The sequence below is a fragment of the Hyaena hyaena genome, unplaced genomic scaffold (genome assembly GCF_003009895.1).
Source record: "Hyaena hyaena isolate Hyena2069 unplaced genomic scaffold, ASM300989v1 scaffold_1241, whole genome shotgun sequence".
Lineage (NCBI taxonomy): Eukaryota > Metazoa > Chordata > Mammalia > Carnivora > Hyaenidae > Hyaena > Hyaena hyaena.
The window spans coordinates 401,898-424,438 of NW_024081876.1; the positions used below are offsets into that span (position 1 = coordinate 401,898).

The following is a 22,541-nucleotide window of genomic DNA, read 5'->3' on the forward strand; positions in this document are numbered from 1 at the left end:
CAGCCTGTTTCCTCACTGATGACATGTGATTTTTAACATGTGCAAAGGACTCTGAACACAGGCACCAACTATCAAGTACTGTCCCTGTGAGGAGCAGAGCTGTGTCTCTGCCATTTGGGAGTGGCTCAGGAAGGCAGTGCCTTGTCTCAGAGGAAGAGGGCAATCCCTCGCCAGCAATGTGGGAACCCCAGACTTTGGCTCTTGTTTCCTGAAGGGAGTTGGGTAGTTTGTGGGAGCCAGGTAGACACAGGGGCGGAGCCGCTCACTAGGAAACCAGATGGGGATGGTCCTCCATTGCCCCAGGCACTCAACCTTTATTTCTCTACCAACTGCATGTTGACAGATGGATTCAGGACCCTGCCACCCTCCCCCACCTCAAGGTCTCCCTTCCCTCCAGCAATACAGAAGCAGAGAATCTCTGTGGGCTAGTGCCCAAGGGAGCCCCACCTAACTGTTTCTCTATTGGCCTCTCCAGAAACTTGGAGAGAGGGATGGAAAGGTGTGGTACAAGGTCAGAGCCTGGTGCCTATTTGTCTGCAAGGCAGGCTAAGGGGGCTTTTTGCTTCTGGGGGACAGGACAGGGATGTGAGTCTTGATTTACATATAAAATAATCACTTGATACACTCTCCAGGAGGGGTGAGGATGTACATTGACCCACTGTTTTCTTCTATGCCTAATTCTGGCCAGAGGGGCAAAAGCTGAATTAAAAGAATATTTATGTCCATCAAACACTCTTTTCCCATCATCTGACATGATCCACATGGGCACAAATTCCTCCAGCAATGATGGAGGGAGAGTAAGTGCTGTTGGGTAACTAGCCATTCTTAGTGACATCCTTTCAGCTCATGGATACGAGGGGTTGGATGTGACGAGTGAGGCCAGGAGTCTGGAGGACTCAGAATCGCCCAGCTGAGCAGACTTTGGGATGGTGGACACAGGGGTGGGCTGAAAGGGCACAGTGATCAGGTACCCAAGGATGTCTGGGGCCGTAGGCACCGGGGATATGTAGGGCAAATCCAGCCTCTGCTTGGCAGACTGGACAGCACCGTGACTCGGCATGTCTCATTTGCTTAGGACAGGGAAATCTCCAGCTGGGAGTGTCCAGAGCTGAGGCAGGCAAGCCAGCTGTCTCCTGGGAAGGGGATCCTTGCCCAGCCCCCCCACCCCACTACCATGTTCCTCTCTGACCCTTCAACCCCTTGCACAAATAAACAGTAAGAGGCTTAACCCTCACGTGCCAACTTTGTGGGAAGAGAACAGAGTGGAGGGGGTGTTATCCGCCCTCTCTGTGCACAGCTGGGCCCAGATGTCCTCCCCTTCACCACCACCACCACCACACACACACACACACACACACACACACACTCCGCCGCCCCACTGACCAGGCAGCAGACGGCACTAAGCGAGAGGTCAGAGCTAGCAAGAACTCCAGGAGTCCTCCATCAGTACAGAAGCACCAGTCACCAAGTAAATGCTCAGCCTCCAAGCAAGGGGGTGCCTGCTCCCAAATGTGTTCATGGCTTCAGGGGTTGAGGGATCGGCTTCCAGCTCCGGCTTCCGGGCAGCTCCCTCCGAGGCGGCTGATCTTGAGCTGGAACTTCAGAGGTGAACCTCCCAGGAGAGTCCCAGAGACACAAATTACACAGCCCCCACACATGTGGAAGCAAGGACAAGGACCCTCGGCAGGGCCCCGTGAGCAAGCGGTGAGCGTGATGGCAGTGTGTGGAGGAGGGGTGGGCGCTAGGGCATCATCAGGCTGAGGTACACATTGGAGACTCCGCTCTGCTCCCGCCACTCACTTCTTGTCCTTTTCTTCTGGAAGAAAAACCCAAGAGAACACTAAGATGTAAGTGTGATGGCACACATCCAGACTTGTTCTGTCGGGCCCCTCCCACCCTCCATTTCCCTCAGGACAGCTGTGTTCTCCCACGGTATCAATCAGGGGACCCCAGTTCCCCTGAGTCTTCTGATGCAGGCCCTCATATTCAGCTGCCGCCCGGGCACACTTCCCTGATGTCCCCAGGCCTCCTTCATTCACTCCACATGTTCTGTCAGCACCCCCAGCCCACTCCAGGGCACTTTTTCCTCTCGCTTTTCAGTTAGGGAACCACTACTTAGCGTGACAAGATCCAGGAACTGGTGGCATTAACTCTTCATTCATCCCAGAGACTCAGGCTTGCTGAGTTTCCCACGTACATCTCTCCAGTTCCTCTCTTCTCCCGCTGTCCCCATGCCTCAAGTCCTCTCAGCCCTGCTCTTAGCCCCCCCTCTTCCCTCACCATCACCTCCCTGCCGCTGGCATCACACTACAAATCCAGCCTGTCATCCCTTTGATGGCTCTCCACGGGCTTCAGAATACAGTGCAAGCCCACCTCATACCCCGGACTCTCCCAGATCAGTTTCTCTAGGCTCTCCTCCCCTCGGTTTGGCCCCTGGGCTTCTGCTGGCAGCTGCTCAGCCACGCCTAGGTGCAGCCAAGAGATGGGGTGAGAGGACCACCCTCTTGCCTACCCCCTACGGATCCACAATTCTCCCCAGGACACATCCCCCATAAATCACAGGGAAGCTTATGAGTATCAGGCCTCAGTAAAACTTCCCTAAAAGGCCACAAAGCTGGCTGGGAATGTGACAGGGTCCCCTCTCTCACCCCCGCCCCATCCGGCTTTAGAAGGCCCAAGGGACTCTGCAGCCACACAGGGCAGAGCTGTCTGGGCTTGCGGCAGGCACACACCAGGCCACCTCTCAAATGTGGCTGCAGGTGCCCAGCCGGAGTCTTTCCTGTGGGCCCCATAGCCACTCCCTACAGTAGGGTACCACCCTTTCAAGGTAAGCTTCACCAGAACCATAGTCAACATCTCAGGTTAACGGTGAAGGGAGAGGTATTGCCCAGAACCAGTTGGCCATCAGCTGGGACTCAGTGTCCCCCCCTAGACCAGCTCACCACAGCTCAGCAGCCTCCCTGCTTTGCTCTTCCCATCTGTCCTCCATGGTTACTCCAGTCCCTTCCATGCTTCTACTCTTCTGTGGCTCCCACTGTCATGAGGATAATGCCCAGGGTCCTTACCGTGGCATTCAAGGCCCTTTCCATGCTCTAGCCTCACTTCTCTACCCTGCGCTCTGAGCCCCAGCCCCGCCTGAGACGCCAAACCATGCTAGCCCAGTCCTTTCCCACCAAGTTCGATCCTCCTGTTTCAAACCTCAGCTTAGGTCCTATCTATTCTAGAAATCACCTTCAACCCTTGCCCAGCAGAGACTGCTCCTTCCCAAGCCCTTCCAAGCTGCCTTATCCTGTTAGAGGCACCCTCCCTCCTCCCAGGCCAGGGATCCTCCACCATCCGCCAGTCAGTCAATGCTCAATGTAGCCTTTTCCCCATTGACTAAGAAATTTTCTCACTTCTAAGTTTTCCCAAGAAAATGTGCTGAACTCCTTAGCAGTTATGGCTGCCAGGGAAGGCTCTCAGGAAAGACAGAGAAACTGCCCGAGCTGCCAATTAGGCCTGACTTCCCAGGTGTTAGTGTGATCAAGGCTGGCCAGCGGAATTCCTGGTAGAACCCCCCCACCCCCACCCCATGCTTCAGCCAGAAATGGGGAAGCCCTGGGCTCCCAAGGGTGGACTTTTAGGTGACAGTCCTATTTTGCCTTCTTCAGCTCCCTAGGAGTGTCCACAGTGGGTGCGTCAGAAAGAACCATACTGGGGGCAAAATGCCTTTTCTAGCTCCCTGCTACCTCACCCATGGGTCCCAATAAGGCCTTGCTTTGGCTGAGCACCTACCTCCACCCTCAGGTGGTGTCTCTAAATGATCTGGTCACACTACGGACAGACCTGTGGTGGGCCAGCTTCTCCAGAGAGGAGGCCAACTTGTTTTGGCCTCTTTAATAAGATACAATGTTTTCAGTGCCTAGGAGGGCTGGCCAGTGTGAGATAGAAGTCGATTGATCACCTTGGCCCCTACGGAATGACAAGCACTTGATCTATTTATAGCCGCCCCCCCCCCCCGCCCCTCCCGCCAACTCCAGGCTCCCTCCCCTGGGGCCGGGACACATTCCTGCTTGAGATGGCCCTCAAGGACCCAGCTGTTCAGTGCAGGCCTCGGCTATGGCTGGGCCTAATCCAGACCCTCCTTAGCAGTCTGGCCACAGGGCTACCGCCTTGGCTCCAACTCCCAGGAATAGGGAGTTTCTCACCCCTGCTTTTTCCCTTTCCAAGCAGCTCTGGCAGCGAGAAGATGGCGCCTCCCTCGCCCCAGGGAGGTTAGAATCAGTCACCCTCCCCGGCTCCTCCACCAGCAGAGGCTGGCAGCTGGATGCCGTGCCCCAGCCCACCCAGCTACACACTGCCTCCACCTGTGACCCTGCCATTTGTCCTCCATTACTGGATAAAGGCAGACCCAGAGCTGTGAGCTGAGAAACAGAGAACGCCCTCTTCCACCCTCCTGTGAGGTTAACACCAAAGAGGCCAGTCCAGTGTGGTCTGCGGTCCTGGAGGTGGTCAGTGGTGCCCACCCCATGCCTGGGAGACTGGCCTGGGAATGCTGGAATTAGGACAGGCTGGGTTCAGAGAAGTCGGGAGGCCAGCACCGAGAAGGGCACACTGGGCCTGGCCATGCAGCGTTGATGGAAAGTGACGAGGGGGAGGCAGCATGGCCCTGAGCAGCGCTCCTGCCGGCTGGGCAGTGAGTCCAGGGCTCTGGCCCTTATAGCACAAGACCCTGCGGGTACCACGAGTCATAGCCACCAGAGCAGAGCCCCTTCTTGTCCCCTACTTGGTGATCCGAGACTACTTCTTTCTCTGTATGGACAGGGAGGCTGAAGCTGGCACCAGCCCCTTGCCGCCTGGGAGGAGAGGCAGGCAGGGAGGAGGTGGGTAGGGAAGCAGGCTAGAGGCAAGCAGGGTGGGAAGGGTCTGGGGCTTCCGACTCACCATCCACGTGGTGCCGGGACAGGTACTTGAGGGCCTCATCAAGCAGGATGACAGGCAGAGATATCTGGAGCACCACTACCCACTGGCGCCCACTCAGGGGGGTCACCTGGAAAATAAGCTGGGGGGTGGGGAGGTTTGGTTAAGGGAAGGACCTCTCGTGTCCCCGCGATCCACCTGCCTCACACACCGGGGCTACAGTGGACTCGTCACGAGCAAGACCAAGAGGCTCCTTGAGGTCCCACCTCCAGATCTTTGTCCACTGTTTCCTCTGCCAGAAGTGCCCTCCCCTGCCCTTACCCAAGGGCCAAACCCTGTTGGTCCTGTTGAAGTGGGGGAAGAGCACAGTGGTTCTCCTGGCCTGGCCCCAGAACATTGCCCAGAACACGAAGTCTGGTCTCCACCTCCTCTGCCCCCCAAGTCTGAGGGCTCCGGAAGTACAGGCTGTGTCCACCAAGCACCTTCAGATCTCCCCACTCCCAGTCCTTCAGGCCTTCCATAGCAAGAGGGCCCAGAGAGGCCGAGCGACCCACCCAGGGCCAGAAACGTTACAGGAAGGTTCGGACCCTGTCACAGAAGGGGACTGGAGCAGGGCAGAAACTCACGGGCAGGGGTGGCACCAGCAGGATGAAGAAATGCAGGGCCATGGACATGACCACGGCTCCCAGCAGCCAAGGGTTCAGCCAGGGTGGCATCCGCAGCAACGACTGGTTCTCCGAGACGCTGCCAAGGGTACAGAGTACTCACCTCGGGCCAGGAGGGGAACAGGCCCCACAGTGGGCACCTGCACACCCATGTGGAGGTACAGGGAGTGGCCTGAGCCTCGGCATTTTCCTAACTGGACCCGCAGGCTGGGGTGCTTCAGGGAGGCCAGTACAACTGGGAGGGATGTGTCACAGTAGTCTGCTCAGTCCCCCAGCAGCCTGTCCTTGGTGCCTGAACCTCCTTTCTCTGTCCCTCAGACCCAATCTTGGCCCCTCCATTTCTTTAGGCCCCAATCTTGGCCCTCATTGTTCCCTGGATCTAAATCCTGGCCCCACTCATGCTCAAAACCTTCTTCTGGAGTCCTCTGACCCTCAGGCCCCAGTCCTGAACCTCCTGATTCTCAGACCACAGTCGTGGACATCTCTGACCCCAGTTCTGGGCCCTGACGGACCTTCAGTGCCCACACTTAGGCCTTACCCCCATCCCTCAACCCCAGCTCCAAGCCCCTCAGGCCAGCCCACCTGTTGAGTGCATTGCACATTTCAATGGTCACCAGCACAGACAAGGCCATGGTTGTCGGGAAGCGTGACTCGAAGACCTCGCAGTCAATGTCGGCAAAGAGAGGGTTGTCCTTGGAGCACTTCAGGAAGTTCCTCTGAGGGCACCAAGGTGGGGTTGGGTGGGGTTGGGAGAACAGTGGTCAGGGGAGGGGCCAGTGTGTGGGAAAAGGGAAGCCTCATTCTATCCTCAGCCTATATCTGAGGACATAACAGAACCAGTGGGCTAAGTGCTGCTCAAGGAGGGGTACCCACCCAGGATGGGGTCAGAGGGGCTACATCGTGCCAGAGAAAGCACAGCTAGCATTAGAATGGGGAAGACAGCAGAGGGCCCTGGAATCAGAGGGAGGATGCAGGCTTTACCCTGAAGGTGTATGGGGAGCCCTGAATAGTGGGGGTACAGGAGTGGGGGTGGCAATTACCTGAGACTGCAGAATAAGTAAATGCATATGAGAACCAATCAGCCAAATTGTATGAATAGAATTCACCTTCAGCGGGTAGACAAATGCTGCATGTACCCCTAGTCACCATTAAATAAGATTCCATTCACCTCTCCCTCCATTTCTGCCACTGAAATTGACCTCTACCAGACTCGCCTTTTGCTTACCACACAGATTAATGAATTATAGGTGCAGGCTTCCTACACGGCTTCTTCAGAATTAAGAAGAAGCTCTTAGGGCTGGTTAAGGGAAGTGGCTGTTTTCTTCCTCCAGTCCCAGGGGAGAGTTTTCTTCCTGTTCATAAACTTTGCTCGCAGATTCTACTATGATAAGACACTGAGCTGAGGCCATGTGTGAGAACTTCTGGCTTGTTCTCTTCCGCATTACTGGGATGAGCGTGAATGTCCATAACTGTTAAACAGCTCCCTTCTCCAATAATATAAATTTGTTCCCTGGACTCTCTGAGCACAGAGATCTTTTAAGCTAAAGGTTTAGAAACTGGATCCACATGCTGTAAAAATAACCCTCAAAGGGAAGCCTGTAAAATGACAGGCTGTTTGAGCTCTGAGCTCCTGTCCAGTAAATACATCACTGGTTTCCCATGCTACATTAATATGGATAAGGTGACTCTCAGCCAGAAGGGGCCGCTAGAACTTTTCTTTTCTCTCACATGCAGGATAAAAAATTATAAAAGCCTATGGCTCGGCCAGATTTCTTATTTTAACAAAGAGATGGAGGGTCTTATCTCATTAAAGTTAGCAGGGGGATTTTCTCACCAAAGCAAGCTCCAGTATTTGGGACAAATGCATGGTTTTATTTGGCACTGATCATAGACCAGAAAAAATGTCATAAAGTGGGATCCCACCCAGAGAACAAGACCAAATGCCCCTGCCTGTTAAGCCACTGAGGTCAGACCCCACTTTTCTAGATCCTAATGGCCGGTGCATACATGTGCATACAAATACATACACTCCTCCCACTCAGGCACGTGCATGCCTAGATCCTTATGCATATGCAGAGGAAAAAAAACAAAAAGGATTATATCAAGAGGTTTCAATGGATAAATGCCCTGCCCAGTTTAAACCTTCTGGGTTTTACCAGTGATCCTCTGCCACACACATACATTATGTCCCAGGTCCTAGGTCACTGAGTAGAAGGTACTCAGGGCTGGAACATCTGTCTCCTAGGTTCATCGTGAGCCTTGTGGTTGGGAGGGGGCAGTGCTGTTTCTTTGGGCAAAGCCACTGTTCTGCCTCCTCCTTCCCTTTGGGTCTCTGGCTATTTCCTATTTACCTTATCCTGCAAGGCCTCCTCTGTGTTTCATTAACTTGACTAATATGTACGTGGCTCTCACTATGTGCCAGATGTTGGTCTCCGCAATTTACAAGTATTGACTCAGTTAATCATCCCTGATAGCTTTATGAGGCTGAGGCAGGTTCTTTTATTATCTATTCTGTAAATGAGGAAACTAATGGAGAAATACAGTAGCATATCCGAAGTCACACAGCTAGTGTGTGGTAGGACTAGGGTTTGGGCCCCAGGCAGCCTGGATCCAGGCTCCATGCTCTGCGCTCTCTGCCATTCTGCTGCCTTTTGACATGTTTCCTTCAGGAACCAAGGTGGGGTGGGGGGTGGCTCTAGGCAGCTCTGCTGGAATTCCAACAACTGAAGCTGACAGTTCTGCCTTATGTCTGACCTTTGACAACCTCCAAGTCTCACAGCCACCTGCATTCTCTCCCAAAGCACTTTTCACCATAAAATGTGACTGCCCACTTCCACATTCTTCCCAGTTCTTAGCAGAGACTTTGTCTGCTTGATCACTCCTAATTTGTGCCTGGCATGCAGTCGGTGCTTAATAGCCATTTCTTGACCAGATAGATAAATGAGAAATGGAATGACCTAAGGACAGTTGAGAAGGTGGTGCCAAGGGGACCAGTGACTAATTAGTAGTGGGTGTGGGGTATGTGCCTACCATGACCCCTGGCTGTCTGGCGGCATGGCTGACCAGGGAGGCAGTAGAACTGAGATGGGGATGAAGGAAAGGTATCATTGGGGGAAGGGTGATAGATCTGATTTTGGGTGCAATGGGCGTGTGGGACATCCCAGAGAGGCTATCCAGCTGGAATTTTGGGACTAGGCTCAGAAGACACATTGGGACAGTGCAATGGGTGTGTGTGTTTGAGAGGGGGCGGGTCTTGGGTGATGTGAGATTAAAGGAGGTTAATTGAGAAAGTGCTGGAAGAAGGGAGCAGCAGGATGGTGAGCGCGGCCCCGCTCTGTGCCTTGCTGTTCCCACAGGAGCTAAATGAGAAGAGGTGCCTGAGCCTTCTGTCCAGGGCTAGGGGGGCCCGGCCTTTGGGATGAGATCCTGGGTCTATGCTCTGCACTGCTGCCTGAAAGAAGAACCCATGAGCTTCAGGGCCGGTGGGTACAAGGGAAGCATCCCTGAGCTCACTGTACCTAGATGTGAACACCGAGAATGCCTGAAATCACAGAGCCTCCCCAGGGAGGATGGGGCAATGAGTCCAGTCCCTCTTTTGAGCTCTTCTATGTACAAGAAGGTAACAGAGACAGATACTCTCAAAGGAAGAAGATCCCAAGTCCCTGCAGCTCTCAGCATTACACGAGAATTCCAAACCTGGCTTCGCCAGATTCTCTGTGAAGGTTCTTTCAAGCAAAGGAGGTGGCCAGACAGGGGGACAGATTGACAGACAGAAGCTGAGAGGTCTCCTTGCATGCTGCCAGCTGTGCTGAGCTAAGGCAGTCCTGTGGCGGGAATGTACCAGCAAGGCGACTTCAAGAGGTCAGTGGATCCCTTTCTCAAGAAGAATGTTGCTATGGGGGGGCGGGGAGGTAGAGCCTGGCAGATTCTTCCCTTCATTCTTAATCTCCTTATTTAAAAAAATTTTTGGGGGGCGCCTGGGTGGCTTTGTCGGTTAAGCGTCCGACTTTCGCTTAGGTCATGATCTCTCGGTTCGTGGGTTCGAGCCCCGCGTCGGGCTCTGTGCTGACTGCCAGCTCAGAGCCTGGAGCCTGTTTCAGTCTGTGACTCCCTCTCTCTCTGACCCTCCCCTGCTCACGCTGTCTCTCTCTCTCTCTCTCCTAGAAATAAATTTAAAAAAAAAAAACATTAAAAATTTTTTTTTTAGTATTTATTTATTTTTGAAAGAGAACGAGTCAGAGCATGGGGCAGGGGGAGACAGAGAGAGAGGGAGACACAGAATCTGAAACAGGCTCCAGGCTCTGAGCTGTCAGCACAGAGCCCGACGCGGGGCTCGAACCCACAAACCGAGAGATCATGACCTGATCCGAAGTCGGACGTTTAACCAACTGAGCCACCTAGGTGCCCCTCTTAATCTCCTTATTGACCCTTCACCTGGAGTTCTACATTTAAGGGGTCATATCTCTGAACCCTCAATGTTCTGGAGGTTCTGTGATAAAGGTAAGATATTTCTGGACAGTTATGCCCCTTGGTAGCCCCCTAACCAAATGATTGGGAGAACCAGTAACCACTTCTCTGGCTCTGGGGCTGGGCTGCTATCTCTAGGTTTCCAGTGGCTTCTGAACTTGCTCCTTAGGTGGTGGATGTCCATGTATGTGTACGGGAGTAGGGAGGGACAGCCATTGGCCAACCACAGAGTTCCAGATCCCTTTCCCCTGGAGCTCCAACAACTTGGGCAGTGAGTTCTACCTCAGAAATAACCCCAACAGAGTCCCTGGCCATCCTTGCTTACCAGCTGGTAGAAGGTGACGTGAGGTCCCTCGGCATCATATAGGAACCACCAGGTGGCGGCAGCCACCGTGGCCAGGCCTACGTACACTGCAAGGAGGGCAGGAGGAAGCTGGCTATAGTGGATAGCTGTGGTTTTCTGGCATCCATTTCCCCTTCCTAAAAATCCCCTGAGTCCTGGTCAGGGAACCACCCTCTCCCTCTCTGAGCCATGTAGTTCGCAGCACCTACCCTCAGTGACGGTGGTGGGCCCTGATTGGCAATTATTATCTGCCACCCCCCTGGCCGTGGTGACTGGCTAGGAGATATGCAGGTGGCCCAATGTGGGACAAGAATGGGCCTGAGACTCTGATCATATGACTGAGGGGTAGGTCTCCCTTCTGCCGTACTGGGGGTTGTAAGAGAGTAGACGTGAGGGCTACAGCTGCAGCAGCCATCCTTCCATCCCAAGGGGCACCTGCCCGCGAATGGAGCTGAGGCAGAGCCAAAATATGCTAGTGATACTGACACCTGGATCCAGCCACACCTGAGGAATGCTCTACTATTTTCCATTAGATGAGACCACAGATCTTCCTTTGCATAAGCCAGGCTGTACTGCCTGCAGTTTGCAAGGATCCCTGATAGAAGCTCTCAAGAAGCTCCTGGAACCCCACAGAGGGCTGGGGCCCCACTCACCTCCAATAGCCAGATATCGAAAAAAGAGCCAGCCACTGATGAGGGCCTCACGAGGGTTTCGAGGCAGCTTCTCCATGATGTCCAGGTCTGGTGGGTTGAAACCCAGGGCTGTGGCAGGCAAGCCATCTGTCACCAGGTTCACCCAGAGCAGCTGCACAGGGATCAGAGCTTCTGGCAGGCCCAGAATTGCCGTGAGGAAGATGCTGGAACCAGAGTCACAGGCTCTAGTCCCCAGCAACTGGAGAGTCCAGCTCCTACTCATACTCTAGTCCGAAAGGCTCACCTACTGTCTCCACAGGAGCTTTGCTAGTTCTTATGTGTGTGCACGAGTGAGACTTGCATATCCATGGCCCTGCTTCACACTGGCCCACTCATGCCTCCTAACCTCAGCTCTGGAGCCTGGATGGTTCTGCTCTTTAGGCCCCTCATGTTTAGGCCGTAACTCCTGTCTAGGGCGTGCATACATGTGGACAACGCATGCCTGAGCACACACACGTCTGTTTACAGACAGAAGAAAAAACGGCACGGGCCACACAATCACACAAACACAAGCAAACACCTATATGCTTGCCCAGACGAGCAGAGATGGCAGAAGTCATGTGTCCAGGCAAACATGTGCTCACTATCCCCACAGGCATCTCACATGTGAACCTAAATGTGTACAACTTAGATGCTGGCATAGATCCTCCATGCTTCTGCTTAAGCCTCAAGATGCACAAGAGCACACATGCACATGGCTACACACGCCTTACACTCAGGTTTACACACTACATTTGCATACAACTGTGTACACACACTCACATGCACATGTGAACACATTACTGCCCCAAAGTTGGGTCAGTTCTCCCGTCCTGGAAACTGAATGTGGGGGTTATGGCTAGAGGGATGACAAGGACATTTTAGGCACCTCCTTGGGGGCTGGGGTGTACCAAGGCCTCTGGAGCAATGATGAGGCCCTGCCCTCCTTGAGGTGAGGTCCCAGAAGGCCACCGCCAGGGCAGGGCATGTGTCCCTCCATCCCTAGAGCTCCATCCCAGGAACAGGCATTTCCCTTAGTGACTGAGAGCTAGCCCAGAGGGCTGGGAACAGGAAATGGACGGCCTCACCAGACAACCTCGCCGACATTGGAAGAGATGAGGTAGCGGATGAATTGCTTCATGTTGTTGTAGATGGCCCGGCCCTCCTCCACTGCAGCCACAATTGAGGCAAAGTTGTCATCTGACAGCACCATCTCGGCTGCTGACTTGGCCACAGCTGTGCCAGAGCCCATGGCAATGCCAATCTCTGCTTTCTTCAGAGCCGGGGCATCATTCACGCCGTCTCCAGTCTAGGGGCCAAGGGAGGTAGGACCATGCCTGAGAAACTTCTCTTCCACCTCCTTGGTTCCCCTCAACTAAACCTATCCCCAAGCTCAGGGCATGTCCCCAAGGAAGCAGACAGATGAACAAAACAAATGGTGAGGTTGAGAACGAGCTTAGATATTGGGCTGGGGATGAGGCCGACGGGGAAGGCAAGGGTTGCAGACAAGTACAAATTTGAAAAGAAGATCAATTCTAAGGCCAGAGAAGATGGTGAGGTGGACTTGGGGATGAGAGTGGGTCACTGATGAGGGTGGAGATGAAATTCAGGTTGGATGTGGTATAAAATATGAAACTGAGGTTAGGGGCAAAGTTAAGGTTAAGTCAGGGATGAGGTCAAGGTTGTGGCCCAGGTAAAGGATCAGGTAGGTGTTACAGTTAAGGTAAAGGTTAGAACCAAGGTGAAGGTCAGGGTCAACAGTGGACTCAGGGTCAAAATTAAAAACTAGACAAAGGTAAAGGTCAAGTGAAAGTCAAAGGCCAAATCCAGGTTATAGCCCATATCAGGAGTGATGTAACAGACAAGGTTGGAGTTGCAATCAAGGTGAAGATTAGAGGCTAAATAAAGTTGAGGTCTACAGAAAGTATTGGGGGAAGTCAAGGTCAATGTCAAAGATCAGGTCAGGGTGCATGTGAAGGTCGCTGCCCATATTACGGTTGAGATCAAAGTAAAAATCAGATTTAGATGGTCAAATTCAAGGTCAGTGAGTAGGTCAACATGAAGGTCAAAAATAAAGTCAAGACCCAACTTACAATTGTAGTCAAGTCAAGATTGGTGCCCAGCTCAGTATCAAGGTCAAGACTGGATGACAAGTCAGCATTAAAGTAAAGGTAAAGAACTGGGGAATGGAGGTCAACAGAGACCAGGTCAGGGGTGAGACTGGGCTCACGAGTTAGGTGAGTGTTGATGAACAGGCCAGTAATCAAGAAGGAGACAAAACAAAATGTCCATTGAAAGGTGAATGGATAAATAAACTGAGGTTATATTCACAGTGGAATGCTACTCACGGATAAAAAAAAAAAAAAAAAAGCAATCGTCTACTGATACCCAAATCCACAAGGATAAATTTCCAAAGAAAGAAGCCTGACACAAGAGTCCGTACTGTATGATTCCACTCCTATGAAACTGTAGGACAGACAATCTGTGGTGGAAAAATGGCCTGTTGTGGGAGAGGGTCCTGACAGGGAAGGTGCATGAGGGAACTTCGTGTCTCCAAGGTAATGTTCCTTCTCCTGATAAGGTTTTGGATGACACCCAAAGGTGTGTCCGCATTTATCAAAACATATCAAATGAAGGATATGCATAAGACTTGTGCATTTCATTGCATATAAGTTTTACCTCAAAAAGGAAAAAAAATAGAACCACAAAGAAATGCTGCTCTCTAGATACAGTATGCATTCTAAGTTACATGCGGGTGAAGTGCACTGATACCTGTAGTTTACTTGGAAATTTACTAAAGAAAAGCTGGATTAAGGATGGATAGATGGATAGGTATGTGCAAAGCAAATATAACAGAATGTTCCTTGTGGAATCTAGATCATGGATTTTATAGGTATTTACTAAAAAACTAATTTCTTTTTGTGCTTGAGATTTTGTATAAAATGCTGGGAAAAAAAAAAAAAGAATGAAGCGGGGCCGATGCTGAACGCGTAGCTCTTTCCAAGCTCTATGGATGGTGACCCCTCCCCCAATTCCTCATCACCTCCACAAGGCTCTCGTCCTGTGGACTCACCATGGCAGTGATCTCATTGAAGGACTGTAGGTTCTCTACGATTCGAGACTTGTGTGCAGGTTCCACACGGGCGAAGCAGCATGCCGTGCGGCAGGCCTGGCGCTGCTGCTCGGGGCTGAGGTCATCAAATTCGCGCCCTGTGTAGGCCTTGCCCACCACATCCTCTGTGTCCTTGAAGATGCCAAGCCGGCGGCAAATGGCCACAGCTGTGCCTTTGTTGTCCCCTGTGATCATGACCACGCGGATGCCAGCCTGGTGGCAGCGTTCGATGCAAGCAGCCACCTCGGGCCTTGGAGGGTCCAGCATGCCCACGCAGCCCACAAAGGTCAGGTCCGTCTGTAGGGAGGGTGCAGATGCAAGTGGGGCCTGGGCTCATGCTCCAGCTGCTACCTCCCCAGCCCTGGCAGGGAGACACACGGCTCCTAGCCCCGGGCCCTGCCCCAGCACCTACCTCGTACTGAGCAAACTTGCTGCAGTCATCCAGCTGCATGTCCTCCTTCCTTGGGGGAGCATCCCGAGTGGCCAGTGCCAGGCAACGCAGCGTGTCTGAGCCAGAGCCCCAATCCCGGATCTTGGCCAGGATCTGCTCCCTGGAGGTGGTGTTCAGGGGTACCGTGCGGCTTCCCACTCGGACTGAGCTGCAGCGGTCGATCACACTCTCAGGAGCCCCCTGCATCATGGGATCATGGGGGAGGGGAAAGGTAACTCTGTCAGTGAGGACCCCTCCCTTCCCTCTTGCCCAACAGAGGAAGTTGAGGCTCAGAAAGGGTAAAAAGCAAAAAAAAAAAAAAAAAGAAAGAAAGGGTAAAAGGACATCCAAGGGGACACACAGCAAGGCATGGACCAGAATCCATTCTTTGAAAGCTCAGAGTGGGAACCAAATGAGCCCCACTGGGAGAAACCCAAAAGGAATGGGGGATAGTGGTTGCCCATGGGGTGGCCCCCACCCCCCACCAACCCAAAGTCGAGAAGGTCTGCTACAGCATCCAGGGGCAGGGTGGGAATAGGATTGGCAGCCTTCCTACACACCCTGCCTTCCTGCCAACATGGTGCTTCCGGGATCCCAATACTGTAGGGGTTCAGCAATGGGAGGCGGGCTGAGCCCTGCCTGGGGACCAGAGACACAGCCATGCTGAGGGGTGGTGAGCAGCCCTGGGAATGTGACAGAGGTGACAGGCTCCTCAGTAGCCTTGGGGTCTCACCTTGGGTCACACCCCGGGCCTCAGAATAGCTTCCGAGCCCTTCCTCATGCCTTCTCCCTCTCCCCAAAGGGCACTCCAAATGCTAAGTCTTTGAAGTGGCCGGAGATACCAATATAGAAACCTTTTCATTTCAAAAGGAGTTAAAACTTCCACTTCAGCGTGAAGTTAGGGCTGTGATTCCTACTTCAGGTTGAAAAGCGGTGACAGGCAGTGCTATGGGCAGAAGTCTGGATGGGGACTTCCTTCCCTAGGACTCATGAAGCATCAAAGATGGGCACCAACTACCTCAATGCCCCTCATCAGACGCGAAAGGCTTCCGAGACCTTCCAGCCTGACCCTGCCATTTGGATGGGGAGACTGAGGCCCATGGAGAGCCCGGGTGACCTCACGGTCATGTGGCGAGGCAGCGCCTCTCAGCCCCGAGCTAGGACCCATGGTGAGGGGCAGGCCTTGGTACCTGGACCTGGCTTTATCTCTACCAAGACCAGATCCTGCCCCCAGCACCCCATGGCAGGCTGAGCACCCTCAGTCTGGATTCACTGCTTTGACAGTGGGCCTCACGCCGCCCTTGGTCTCCCACAGCTGCAGTCACTGGCTCTTGAGAGAACTGGAGATCAGATATCCCAGGGACTCCACAGGTTCAGAGGCCCCAGACCAGCCAGGTAGGCCCCACCTTGACAAACATCTTGCTGCTCTGGGCTGCCAGGCCAGGTCGAGTGGGTGTGCAGTACACTGACATGGACTTCCGGTCTCGGGAGAACTCCAAAGTAAACTCCTTCCGCATCAGCTGCTTAATGACCTACGGGGCCCAGGAGGGTCAGGATGTGAGTGGCAGAGCCAGCAAGTCTCACTGCTTTCTTTCCAGCTGCTCAATCCTACGAAGAGCCTCCTGCTCCCTGTGTGACAGTGTCTATCCTCCTCTGACCCTGGCTTGGAAGCCTCCACCCTCATTTCCAGCCTGAGAAACGCCAAACGGTTGCCACTTCCTGATCATGCTGTGCGCTTCCCAACTCTGAATCCTTGCCCGCGCTCAGTCTTTTCCTCTCTTTTCTCCCTGGTCAAGTCTAGTTAGCGTCGGAAGTCCCTCCTCCTCCCAGAAGCCTCCCAAGACCTTGTCCTCCTCTCTTCCTTCTCTAGATGCCCAGAAGCCCCAGCTATGAGCCCTATGGCCAGAGCCCTCACTCTACTCACCGCATTGCAAGCACTGGCTCGTTCCACCTGGGACAGGGCCTCAAGGTTGGTGTCAAACACGTTCATTTTCTCCACCAGGCAAGTCAGGGCCGTCTCTGTGGCCTCTCCCACCTTCTCATATACACCCTTAGCCTGGTGGGGCCCAGAGTACAGGGCGTGAAGAGCAAGAAAGCCTCACCTCCCACTCACTCCCTGACCCCTAGAGCTCCCTTTGCCAGTCACCTTTAACCTCCTTTGCATCAGGCCCGTGGGCCCTTCCCAGCCCAGGTGACGTGAGGTCTGGGTGGCATCGGGCACTGACGCTTCCCTTCCCTTCTGCTCCTCCCCTGACATCAGGGAACATGTATCCTCCCTGCCATCCGCTTGACTTTCTGCATGCTCCTTCTCAGCCTCCTTCCCCAGGTTCTTCTGTATAAACCCTGCCGTCCGGCCTCTGCTTCTTCCCTCCCATCTTCTCTCCCCGAGGCCTCCTACGCTCCCTGCTCCCCCCACCTTTCATGTGCTTGACTTCCAGTGCCCAGCCTGGTGGTGATCTTTCACCTGAACAAGCTGCCGGTTGGACTTGGTTCCTTACGGACCCTCAGAGCATCTCCGCTTCTCCCTACATTTGCCACTCCAGCGACAGTCCCAGCCAGGCCACCAGCCAGGAGTTCTCCTCCCACGCTTTCACCTAACCAGTCACCAAGTCCCAGGATCTTGGGTTCGTAAATCTGTCTCCAACCTATGCCCTCTCCCATTTCCCCGAAGCCCCAGCCAGCATCTCTCTGAGCTGGAGGACCACACAAGACTTCCGGAATCCAGTCTTGCCCTATCTGTTCCATCCTTCTGATAGAAGCTGGATCTTTTGTAAATGCAAATCGGACAGTATCATTCCCCTGCTCAAAACCCTTTGGGACTCTCTACTGTCCTCAGCTTGTAATGGGACCTGACTTGGTGTGGTCAAGTCCTTCCCTCAGGCAGGAGTATCTTCCTGCACGTTCCATCCTTCTCCTCCAGCTGCACTCCAGGACACTCAATGCGTACATCACATCAGGCTGTTATGACCTGTGGGCCTTTTCTGGGCTGTGCCTTCTACTTTAAAGACCCTTCCTAGTCCTGCCTCCCAAATTTCTTCCTCTAGGCACCCTGGCACTACAGTCCCTTACATTACAGTCCCCCAGAGTCCAAGAGCCCTCAGGCACTTGGGGCACTGGTTCTAAAGCCAGTCTGAGGAAGGATTGGGAGTAGGGGTTGTGCAGGGATGGCAGTGCCCCTGGGGAGTGGCACTCCAAAGGGAAAGGCACTGCCAACCCTGGGACTTCTGAGACTCCTAGAGAAGCAGCTGTTCTGGGCACCTGGATGCTAGTGATGTCACGAAAGGGAGCTGGGGCCCACCTCATTGTAATCCAGCGCTGAGTCATTGCACAGGGCACAGATTGTCGCCAGCTCCACCAGACCATCGAACTGCCCACAGCGCACAAGCTGCTCCGCCTGCCTCCTGTGGGACTGGGTCTCAGTACCAGGACATTTGGCCCAGTCCCTGGGAGCCACGCTGCCTCTGATCCCGTCCCCAGGAAGCCCCGCCTGCTGACCACTCTCCGGATTAGCCCGGCCCCCCAGGACACCACGCCCACCAGCTCTCCCTTGCCCATCAGCCCAGCACTCACACTTCGCCCTCCGGGGCATAAGTGGTACCCGAGATGGTGAACTCGTGCAAACGGCAGGAGCTTGCTTGGGCCTCAGCTACCACGAACATCTGGGGAGTACAGAAGCATGCTCAGGCAAGCTCTTACCTCTCTTCTCCTTGGGCAGCCAGTCTGAATAAAGCCTGACACCAGGGTGAACCCAGGTTCACACCTCCCAGGGCAGCCCATTTTCTTGTCTGTTAGCCAGCTCTGCCAGGGAGAGCTCTTGCTTTCTGGCAACCGCCTTGCTGGACATTCCCAAGCCATTGGCCAGCTCAGCACCCAGTAGATGCCCAATAAACGTCCCTTCCTTTGAGCTCTCCTCCCTGCTCCTAGGGGCAGCCCTCCACCCAGCATAGCTCTTGAGAAGTCGTTTCTCAGCTTCCTGTACAGCCTCCACCACTTCCCCACAGTGTGTTTTCCAAATCTTTATTTCAGTTAAGGAACTCTCCATTCAAATGAAATCCTAATAGAGATTTTAAAGGTCAGGGGCCTCAGGATGTAACTTGCTGGTGCCCCTTCTCCTGTGGCAACCTCTGATGGGCTTCAAGGTCTCAGATACAGAGCCTGAGTTTCCCAGTGGGCAGATTACGGAGCAGAGGTGGGAGAAGGGGGATGGGAGAATCTGAGAGGGGTGGGAAACCCACAACCTTCACCATTACCCCACTCACCCCTCTGCCCTGTGGGCCTACTGGAGTCTCAGCCAGAATCCTTGGAGCATGCAGACAGCAGGCCCAGGATCTGGGACTGAGTGCCAGGAAATGAATAATTCCTGCCCTGGCCCTTCCCAGGTCACTGGAGCTGGCATATCTGATGACAGGCGCTGACCGCAGAGTCACAGTGGAGCATGAAACAACCTGGCTCATATGCCAAGGCTGTACTTGACCCTTTCCCATGTACTTTAGGGTTGTCTACCACAGCTTGCAAACCCAAACTGCAGATGAAGAAACTGAGCTTCATACATAGGCAATGACCTGCGACAGTGACACGTGTCCAGCCAGACTTTGCTGCTCTGCCCCATGAACACCTGGATCTGCTCCCCACCGTGGGGCAGCCCACAGGCTCTCTCCTCCATCCAGTGCCAAAGAGCAGTCAGGGGGCAGCCCAAAGAGGGATTCAGCCAGCTGAGCACCACCCAGCAACACCGGCGGGGCCTCCAGCTGGCTCAGCCACTCACCCGGCACACGGACATCTGATTGGTGGTGAGGGTGCCTGTCTTGTCGGAGCAGATGACCGAGGTGCAGCCCAAGGTCTCCACAGAGGGCAGGCTCCGCACAATGGCATTCTTGCGTGCCATGCGCCGTGTGCCCAGAGCCAGGCATGTAGTGATGACAGCTGGGAGGCCTTCAGGGATGGCAGCCACAGCGAGGGCCACAGCAATCTTGAAGTAGTAGACGGCACCACGGAGCCACGAGCCACCATGGGCTGGGTCAGCGAAGTGGCTGATGTTGATGACCCACACGGCCACACAGATCACAGAGATGGCACGGGACAGCTGCCGCCCAAACTCGTCCAGCTTTTGCTGCAGTGGTGTCCGCTCTGGCTCCACTGCCGCCATCTGGCTGCGGATCTTACCCAGCTCTGTGCGCAGGCCTGTGGCCACCGCCACCCCCAGTGCCTTGCCCGATGCGATGTTGGTACCCTGGCCAAGGGACAGACAAGAAGGGCTGCTTAGCACCCCGGTTAGGGCCCAGGACCCCTGACTCCTTCAGGCTGGGGCAAGGTTCTTATCCCTCTATTTGGCTTTTTTCCTCCGTGCACTTAGTGCTCCCAGACTTATGCAGCTATATAGTACCAAGATATCGCTGTCATCCTCATGACAGTGTCAGCTCTGTAAAGGCAAGGACTCGATTCAGCACCTTGTCCCCAGCGCCTAGCACGGGGAAGCACCAGGCCAATATTGACAATATCATCAACCAGCACAGCACAATACCATCCATCAAAATGCGATTCATAAAAGACCAATGTGGCCATGTAGGAGCACCAAAGCCAACTGTGATTCTGGGTAAGTAATCTGTAAGTATTTCCAGAAGAATCCAGAAAAGGAGTTTAAGTCCATCCACTCCCAGGGCGCTGGTAAAACCCTTAAGTCCTGATGTGAAGGCTAGCTAGCCTGGAGCTTCTGTGCCCTCTTTTATAAAATGGTCCAACAAAGATGCTGCTCTGAAGAGGCTAATAACCCAGTACCCCTTCAGACAGGTGCCCCGTGCTGAGGCTGGAGAAACGGTAGGTATCAGGGGCAACCTCCGTGTCTTGTCTCCCATCCTGAGCAATGCAGCAACCACTCTCCCATCCCCCAACTCCACAACTTGCAGGCCCCTGGGCTAAGGAAATGACCTACAGTTAGGCAGAGCAGGCACCTTAGAAAGCTGCTTAGGGACAGCTGCTGATGCTGGAGGCTGCCTTGCAGAGTCCCTCCCCACTTCGAAGCAGCCTGTCCAAGGCTCCCAGGCATCTAGGCAGGCGATTCTTAAGAAGAACTCTGAGTCAATATTGCATTCTCCTTTTCTGATCACTTCTGGGGATGATTTCTACCCTTATTACTTGATGCCCTGGGACATGGCCAAATGGCCTGACCTATCATGGTTTCCGTGTTCAGCCTCTGGCTATTTCTGGGCAGCCTGTAACCATCACTGGTTAAGTACCTCTGGGGCCACAGGGACATATCATTACCGCCATGGCTGAACCCGCCACTCTCGCTGAAAAGAGCCACTGGACCCTGGCATCTTGCCTTAGGGGGTCACTTTTCCCATCTGAGAGATGAACTGTTTCTGCCGTCCTCCACCACTGCGGCACCCATCTTCTCTCTAGAGGAGTCTACACTGAGTGATTATAGGCTAGCTCTGTCCCTCTACAGGCTAAGGCAGGATAAAGCCTACCAGGTAAGAGGAAAAGCTCTGGACTCAGAGTGTCTAAGTCCACAGCCCAGCTCTGCCATTCACTGGATGTGTGACCTTCAGCAGTTTACTTACCTTGTCTGTGCCTGTTTCCTTGCTGGAAACGCGAAGAACAAGAGTACTCATTTCAAAAGCAGTGTGAAGAGTGAATACACATAAGGGGCTTATAACAGTGCCAGGCACACAGCCTTCGGTAAACACGAGCTACTACTACTATAAATTTGTACATATTGTCAGTAATCGATGAGGTTCTTTTTGTAGAGCTTTAGCCAATTCATCTAAATGTTACTGTTTTTATAATCAGTGTCCAAACGAAGGCCCAAGCCATCCCAGGGACTTACAGAGAACAGCATGTTCTTCTTGTCCTGGTTCACAGCTCTGGGATCCAGGATAACGTCTGTGTGTTTGGTCACAGACACGGATTCACCTGGTTGTGGAATGAGAAATAAGAAGCCCTAGGTGAAGACACCCCCATCTGCTGAACTATCCCCTGCTCAGCTCCAGCCTCCAGCCCTTACCTGTCAAGATGGACTGGTCCACTCTCAGGGTGGTGGACTTGATCTCGATGAGGCGGAGGTCAGCGGGCACCTTGTCTCCCACTGTGGGGAGAGGGCTAGCTGAGTGTGGCCTTGGGCACCACCCCCCCAGCAAAGCCAGGAGCCCTGCCAGGAACCAAGGCTCGGGCTGAGCAGAGAGGGCCTGAGCTGTGATCCCTGAAATAGGTGCTGCTCCCTGGCCTACAATCTCCCTATCTGTCCAACAAGGTTTTGGCCAAAGAATTCCAGAAGGATCCAACAGCCACCCCGCTCTGTGTACACGCCAGAAAGATGAGGATCCAGAGAGGGATGGGCTCGCCGGCATCACATAATAAAGAGAGGCCCCCAATGTACCTGCTACCTCCACGATGTCTCCAGGGACAATGTCCCGGGCACGGACCCTCTGCACGCCCTTGCGGTCTGAGCGGATCACCTTACCCATCTCAGGCTCATACTCCTTCAGGGCCTCAATGGCACTCTCAGCGTTGCGTTCCTGCAGAACACGAGGCAGGTAGGTGGTCCATCCCCACTGGCCCTAGCTGGCTGACCCCTTGCAAGGACACCCTTGGGGCCTGGGGTAGACCTAGAAGCAGAAGGACCTGCAGGACTCTAACATGGTCACATCCAGCAGCCGGGACACCCCAGAGTCCAGCCCCCCTCTGCCTCCCACCTGCCATACGCCCACGATGGCATTGGCCACGAGGATCAGAATGATGACCAGGGGCTCCACGAAGGCTGTTGTGGTCTCCTCGCCCTCCTCAAACCAGGCCAGGACCTGCAGAGTGGGGGGTAGTGAGTTGGGGCTACACTGCGCGCCAAGGGTCTGCTCACCGTTTCCTTCACACCCTGGATCTCCTGGCTGCTCTCCTGCTTTGGGAGAGATACCCCCAGGGTGCCCTGGGCTGGGAGGGCTGCTCTGAGGCCCTCAGCTCC

At 54.0% G+C, this 22,541-nt stretch overlaps 1 protein-coding gene across 4 annotated transcripts in view; it reads right to left on the bottom strand.

Annotated features, from left to right (window-relative positions):
* Positions 1-282: 282 nt before the first annotated feature.
* The window catches only part of ATP2A3 (ATPase sarcoplasmic/endoplasmic reticulum Ca2+ transporting 3), a 34,254-nt gene continuing 11,995 nt past the window's right edge, over positions 283-22,541 (bottom strand). For 2 of the 4 annotated variants that reach the window (XM_039223016.1, XM_039223014.1), the window contains 18 exons: positions 22,279-22,383; positions 21,963-22,101; positions 21,591-21,671; positions 21,414-21,499; positions 19,353-19,817; positions 18,158-18,246; positions 17,886-17,988; positions 16,512-16,643; positions 15,994-16,119; positions 14,570-14,788; positions 14,119-14,454; positions 12,134-12,354; positions 11,028-11,230; positions 10,357-10,442; positions 6,147-6,280; positions 5,526-5,643; positions 4,924-5,041; positions 283-1,816 (listed from right to left, as the gene is read on the bottom strand). In XM_039223016.1, coding sequence (XP_039078947.1) covers positions 1,797-1,816; positions 4,924-5,041; positions 5,526-5,643; positions 6,147-6,280; positions 10,357-10,442; positions 11,028-11,230; positions 12,134-12,354; positions 14,119-14,454; positions 14,570-14,788; positions 15,994-16,119; positions 16,512-16,643; positions 17,886-17,988; positions 18,158-18,246; positions 19,353-19,817; positions 21,414-21,499; positions 21,591-21,671; positions 21,963-22,101; positions 22,279-22,383 — 2,781 coding nt within the window. In that variant the 3' untranslated portion in view covers positions 283-1,796. Of the gene's footprint in view, positions 1,817-4,923; positions 5,042-5,525; positions 5,644-6,146; positions 6,281-10,356; positions 10,443-11,027; positions 11,231-12,133; positions 12,355-14,118; positions 14,455-14,569; positions 14,789-15,993; positions 16,120-16,511; positions 16,644-17,885; positions 17,989-18,157; positions 18,247-19,352; positions 19,818-21,413; positions 21,500-21,590; positions 21,672-21,962; positions 22,102-22,278; positions 22,384-22,541 lie in introns of those variants that run through there. The other 2 variants (XM_039223015.1, XM_039223017.1) reach the window with 2 other exon arrangements.